The 6,265-nt window shown below is 60.0% G+C and overlaps 1 protein-coding gene across 1 annotated transcript; it reads left to right on the top strand.

Annotated features, from left to right (window-relative positions):
- The first annotated feature begins 1,512 nt into the window (after positions 1-1,512).
- Positions 1,513-3,405, top strand: ECHS1 (enoyl-CoA hydratase, short chain 1). The gene is made up of 8 exons (XM_021381828.1): positions 1,513-1,684; positions 1,885-2,082; positions 2,194-2,321; positions 2,396-2,495; positions 2,575-2,679; positions 2,746-2,865; positions 3,008-3,075; positions 3,150-3,405. The coding sequence occupies exons 1-8, from the start codon at positions 1,564-1,566 to the stop codon at positions 3,213-3,215; spliced, it is 906 nt and encodes a 301-aa protein (XP_021237503.1). The 5' UTR covers positions 1,513-1,563; the 3' UTR covers positions 3,216-3,405.
- Positions 3,406-6,265: the final 2,860 nt, after the last annotated feature.

The raw sequence follows: 6,265 nt of genomic DNA on the forward strand, positions 1-6,265 counted from the left end.
CGTAAAACCATGGAGGCCTCAGTGCAGAGTGTTACAGCTGTCCCTGCGCCTGCACCCGGTCCTTGCTCAGGCCGTGTCCAGCTACACGCAGTGTCAGCCAGCTTTATTTCCATGTCACTGTTGAATCGCTGAGGAACCCAGTGGTCCCCGTGGGAGCCATCAGTGGTGCAGGATGGCAGTGAGGGGACAAAGCCAGGGCATGGCCCAGCCCCATGCCACCCATCCTGGTGCCATCGATGTCCAGGCTGTCCTGTTGCCCTCGTAGTACTCAGTCTCTGCCTGGGCCTGGTGCAGTGTGGCCCCTGCTGCTGCCCCAGCTGCTGCTGCTGCCGCAGCCACACGCAGGGCCCCGCCATAGTGTGGCAGGCCCCTGTGCCGGCTGCGGGCAGCCCCCCGTGCCATGCCGCGTGCAGCGCCCCGGGAGCCCCCACGTCCGCCCTTGGTGGCGGCCGGTTGACAGAAGGTGGCAGCAAGCAGCAGCAGCACCCAGCAGCAGGCCACACGCTGCCTCATCCCGCTGACCTGCACACAGGGAGGGCTCTGCTGTGGGCAGGTGCCCACCTCACTACATGCATGTGTGATGCATCTGCATGCACCAACCCCAGCCCTGTGCATGCACCCACAGAATCTCTATGAGCACTGTGCATGCCAGAGTCGTGCACACACTCTGGCTCACAGCACACCCATATGTGGTGTGTGAGTGCAGTCAGATCATGCATGGGCTGCACACGTCACGTGCACTGACATGGGCTGTACAGGCACGCAGGCAGACACGAGGTCTCGCTATGCCTTGCACATGCATGCACGTACATGGGATGCATGGTGCTTGCATGTAGCCCTGGTCACATCTTGCACATGCATCGTGTCACAGGCACCAACATAGGGATTACACATGTGTGCCCTTACACCTGGGGTGCACAAGCACATGGTTTGCACATCTGCCACATACGCCAACGCATGCATTACATGCACTGACATGGATTGCACACATATGTCACATGCACCAACACACATGCTACATGCACTAACACATGGGTTTCACAGACGCGTGCGAGCCATGGTGCTGTCACCAGTCCTGCACATGCACCTGCACCCAGAGTACATGCTCACACACACTGTGTCCCCCTGCATGCACTGTACGTCCGGATGTGCTCCCCGTTGTGCACGCTGCAACTACAAGCATAAGGTCCGGCACACCCGTGCATGGCCAACGCACAGCCTTACACGCCTCTCCGCGCGGGGGCCGTGCATCCGCGCAGCGATCCCCCACGCCTCCCGCTCCCATGTCCCGCGTGGGTACGTCTGCTCCGCGCTCGCCGGCCCCCGGGCTGCCACCGGCTCCACTTCTCTCCTCGCCGGGCGGTGGGCACGGGGCCGCGCGCCCGCTGCGCGCCCACGGGCGACGTGAAGCGCGGACACGCGTGGGGAGCGGCAGGACGGAGCCCGTATCGACCAATGGCACAGGCGCGCTGCGGGGCGCGGCAGAGCCGACCAATGGGCGTGGGGCAGTGGGGCCGCGGGGGGGCGGAGGCGTGGCCGCGCTGCTCCGCGCCGCGCAGCGAAATGGCGGTCTCGCTGCGCGCCCTCCTCCGCACCAGTGCCGGTGTCTGCGCCGGTGCCGCGCGGTGCCGCGCATTCCTGGCGGCATTCCGCCCCCTTCTGGTGGGGCGGGGGTGCAGCGACGGTGAGCGAGGGGTCGCCGGGAGCGGGCACTGGGGAGGAGCGCTGCGGGGGGGGGCACCGGGCTCTGGGAGCGGGCAGCGGGCCGGGGCGGGACACCGGCAAGGGCGAGGGGCACCGGGAGCCGCCCCCACGGAGCGCGGAGCCCACCGCCCCCTGCGTGAAGGCCGCCCCAAAATGGCGCGCGGTCACGTGGCCGCGCAGGGCCCCCGTTCCGCTTCCTGCAGGTGCAGAAGGCTGGGGCGGGCGGCAGCGTGGGCCTGATCCGGCTGCAGCGGCCCGAGGCGCTCAACGCACTCTGTGAGGGACTGATGGAGGAGCTTCGGTGCGCACTTGACACCTTTGAGGCTGACGGGCGGGTGGGAGCTATTGTCATCACCGGCAGTGAGAAGGCCTTTGCAGGTACAGCCCCAACACCCTGTGGTCCCACCGCTCCACCTCTGGGGATCCCAACGCAGCCCTTTGGGGTGCCCTGTGCAGCACTCTGGGGACCCTGTGCTGTCCCCCTTGCAGCTGGTGCTGACATCAAAGAGATGCAGAACAAAACCTTCCAGGATTGCTATGGCGGTAGCTTCCTGGCTGGCTGGGACCGGGTGGCCACTGTCCGCAAGCCCACCATCGCTGCTGTTAATGGCTTTGCTGTGAGTGCCCCTTCTGTGTTCCCGTGTCCCCACACCTGTGCTGCCAGTGCGCTGTAACCTCACTGTGCTTTCAGCTGGGCGGAGGGTGTGAACTGGCCATGATGTGTGATATCATCTATGCTGGGGAGAAGGCGCAGTTTGGACAGCCCGAGGTCTTGCTGGGGACAATCCCAGGTGAGCGTGGGAGCTATGCATCCTCAGCAGGTGGGTGACAGCCGTGTGCCTGCTCCCATTCCCCCCACCCCATCCCCAGGTGCCGGCGGGACACAGAGGCTGACCAGGGCAGTGGGCAAGTCACTGGCCATGGAGATGGTGCTCACTGGAGAGCGGATCTCGGCAGCAGAGGCCAAGGCAGCAGGTAGGGATGTTGATGAGGCTGGGGGCACAGTGGGGACCTCCGCACCACCTCCCTGTCTGCCCCCAGGTCTGGTCAGCAAAGTCTTCCCCACGGACAAGCTGCTGGATGCAGCCATTGGCTGCGCTGAAAAGATCGCTTCCAACTCCAAGCTGGTGGTGGCTATGGCCAAGGAGTCCGTCAATGCCGGTATGGGGTCAGGGGTGGGGATGAACCCAGGGAGCTGGGGGGGCTGGGGTCCAGGCTGGACAGTGTCCCCATCTCCTTGTCCCTCCTCTCGTCCCATCTCCTCATCCCCATCTTTTCTCCATCTCCTTGTCCCCATCTCCAGCCTTTGAAACAACACTGACAGAGGGGAACAGGACAGAGAAACGCCTCTTCTATGCCACTTTTGCCACTGTGAGTACAGAGCTGGCCCTGGGCACACAGGGAGAGTGGGGCTGTGGGACACCCCAACCCATTCTCTGCCATAGGATGACCGCAAGGAAGGGATGACTGCATTTGTGGAGAAGCGCAAGGCCAACTTCACTGACAGCTGAGCGGCGGGACCTGCAGACACTAGTTGCCCTTTGCTGCCCTTCACCACCCATGTGCCTCAGAATGAAGGACGGACCCATCGGCACCGCAGAGGGAGCCAGCACCTGGCACTGAATGATGCCCACACCAAACAAGATCTCCAGCAGGGTTTTGCCTCATTATCACTATTAAAAGGCTTTCCTGGTGCTGCCAGTGCATCGACATCCTTGTTGGGAACCCCCAAACTGGGAAGCACTGGAGATGACTGAGAGCCATTCCTGGAGCCAGGCCTTCCTATGGGCTGAACTGGGGCTGGGGTGACAGGCTGAGTAGCTTCTGAGCCCCCTGTCCTGCTGGTCTCCCCTATTCCTGTCAGAAACCACGTGCCCACCAGGCTGCTCAACAAGGAGAGGTTTATTTGGGGCCCATGGGGAGGGCAGGGCTGCAGCCTCACTCAGCTGTGGTGGATGTGGTCACGGTCCTCCTCGGGGCCACTCTCCACCTCTGCCGACAGAACCAGGCGCTCTCTGCGGGGTTGGGGCTCGGGCTCCACCTTGGCCTTGACCACAGGGTGGTAGTGATGGTCACGGTCCTGCTCTGGCCCCACCTGGACCCCAGGAGGGTCTGGAGGGAACAGAGGCCATGAGGCAGTGTCCTTGGCAAGCTTGGCTTCCTCTGCCTCCTGTGGGGCCTGGATGCTGTAAGAGAGCAGAGGTGGCCCATGGGGCAGCAGGTCATGAAGGCTGGCCCCATGCTGGTGGTGCCTGCTGGGGGCTGAGTGGGGCCACTTGAATGTAAAATGTGGGTTAGAGGGCTCTTTGGGTGATTGTCCCATGAATGGCACAGACACCATGGCAGCGCTGCTGCAAGGGAAGCAAAGGCAGCTTTGAAGCAAAGCAAAACCAGGGCCATGCAGCTTGGAGGGTTTGGGTGACTTGAGAGGAAATGCATGAGTAGGGAGCCCCTTAACTGTTAGGAATTCAAGGCAGCAAGGATGATACATCCCCTCAAAGCACCCAGTGTTTGTCCACTGCTTTCCCCTGCCCAATCCCAGCCACAGCGCAGCACCCCTCTTACATCTCCTTTGCCAGGTTCCGCTCCACATCCGTGTCCCGCCTGAGGCCGCCAAGAGCCTGTAACAGAGAAGGGCAAGGTGAGGGTCAGCCCTGTGCCCAGCCCCAGACTGCAGGGAGCTGTGGGCTCACCTGGGTGCCTCTGGGGGCTAGCAGCAGGAGAGCAGCACCCAGCAGCACAGCTGTACCGCACGGACCCATGGTGCCTCTGCCTGTGCACAGCCCTTGCACCGCACTTTGCCCCTGGGTGTGGTGTGGCCATGCATGCCTGTGGTTGCATGGTGGAGTGGTGTGGGTCATGTGGGTACACCCCATCAGGCACATGGCACGTACACCCTGCAGTGTGCTGCAGCAGTCGAGTTAGAAGCTGCTGAGGGCTGTAGGGCTGCAAACTCATTCCTCAACACCCAGGAAGCCAAACTAAGTCAGCTGAAATAAACAGTGAAAGGAAAGCAGTCGTGCACCACCATTGCCATCACACTGCTGAGCACTTGCCCAGCTGCCCTCAGTGGCTCTCCTGTCCTGTGCTGGGCACAGCAGGGTTTCTCTCCAGCATGAGGTTACCTTCAGCTCCTGCATCTGAAGGAATCTGGATGGATTTGGTGCCTTCAGGCAAGAGTTCCTTTGCTGATCCATTTTTGATGGAGATGAGTCTTACATGAGTGTTTCACAGCATCCAAAGGAGGGCTACAGAGATGAGGAAGGATCTGGAGGGCAAGGCGTGTGAGGAGCAGCCGAGGTCCCTGCGTCTGTCGGGCCCAGCACAGAGTAGGCTGAGAGAAGCCCTCATGGCAGCTGCAGCTCCTCACAGGGAGCAGCGGGGAAGCGCTGAGCTTTGCTCTCTGTGACACCAATAGGGCCCAAGGGAACGGCATGGAGCTGTGTCAGGTGAGGGGAAGGTGGGGGTGATGGAAGGGGTCTTCATCAGAGGGTGGTGGGCATGGAATGGGCTGCACACAGCAGTGGGCAAGGCTCCAAATGCTGGAGGTCAGGGAGTGTTTGCACACTGCTCTCAGATACAGGGTTTGAGTGGAGCCCAGAGTTGGATTCAATAATCCATGTGGGTCCATGCAATTTTAGGTTATCCTGTGATTCTGTGATCTGAATCTACCTGAATTCTACTCCTTGATAAGAGCTCCTCCCCAGCATTCCTATAGTCCCTTTAGTTACTGGAAGGCCACTCTAAGGTCTCTTTGATGCCTTCTCTTCAGGCTCAGTACCCCAGCTCTTGGCCTGCCTCCTTAGAAGAGGTGCTCCAGCCCTCTGCATGTCCTCGTGGCTTGCTCTGGATCCACTCCAACAGCTCTATGTTTTCCTGACATGGGTCTGGTGAATGGCACCCTACAGGCCTGACATCCCATCCCATTGCATCCTACTTGCTTGATCCCTTCCCTCCATCTTCTGTTCCTCCCAGGCCAGCCCTGCAGTCACACTTTTCTCCACCCTGTCCTTCATCTGCCTTTCCTCCAGCCACACTTCCCTACACTTCCCTGCTGCCTTCTCTCCCTCCTCCCCAGTACCTGCAGTGCCCACTGCCATCAGGTCTGTCAGCCTGGGGCAGCTCTCTCTGCAGGCTGAGAAGCAAGGTTTACAGCTGGACTAACCAACTGTTTTAAACAGAAAGAGGCATTTTAAAACTCATCAAGAAATCTGTAAAAATTGCTCCCTGCTCATATTTGCAAGGATTTTTCAAAGCCTTTTTTATCCCTTTTTCCTTCTGGTGAGGAGGGAGTGAAAAAAAGCAATTACAAATCCTAAGCTTCTTGGATAAATGCCATACCAACAGCCTCCTGTGATTCTATTTTTTCCTTTGTGGATCATTTTCTGAATGTCACAGTTAGAGAGGACCACAAAGACAGGTGACTGTGAGCTGTCCTTGTTTGCTGTCTGCAGTGGGAACATGAGCAAAAGGGTACATGTGTTTCAGGTGGAGCTTTCCTCCCAGAAGAATAGGGCTAAACAGGAAGGCAAAGGCACAAGGGGAAAATACCCTCCCTTGC

This window comes from Numida meleagris, unplaced genomic scaffold (assembly GCF_002078875.1).
Source record: "Numida meleagris isolate 19003 breed g44 Domestic line unplaced genomic scaffold, NumMel1.0 unplaced_Scaffold119, whole genome shotgun sequence".
Taxonomy (NCBI): Eukaryota; Metazoa; Chordata; class Aves; order Galliformes; family Numididae; genus Numida; species Numida meleagris.

What these genes read in the sequence shown, in the direction of transcription:
- ECHS1 (XM_021381828.1), top strand. Translation starts at nt 1,564, where the DNA reads ATGGCGGTCTCGCTGCGCGCCCTCCTCCGCACCAGTGCCGGTGTCTGC. An exon ending in GGGGCGGGGGTGCAGCGACG is followed by an intron (nt 1,685 to 1,884) that starts GTGAGCGAGGGG and finishes GTGGCCGCGCAG; the next exon opens with GGCCCCCGTTCCGCTTCCTG. An exon ending in CTGCTGTTAATGGCTTTGCT is followed by an intron (nt 2,322 to 2,395) that starts GTGAGTGCCCCT and finishes CTGTGCTTTCAG; the next exon opens with CTGGGCGGAGGGTGTGAACT.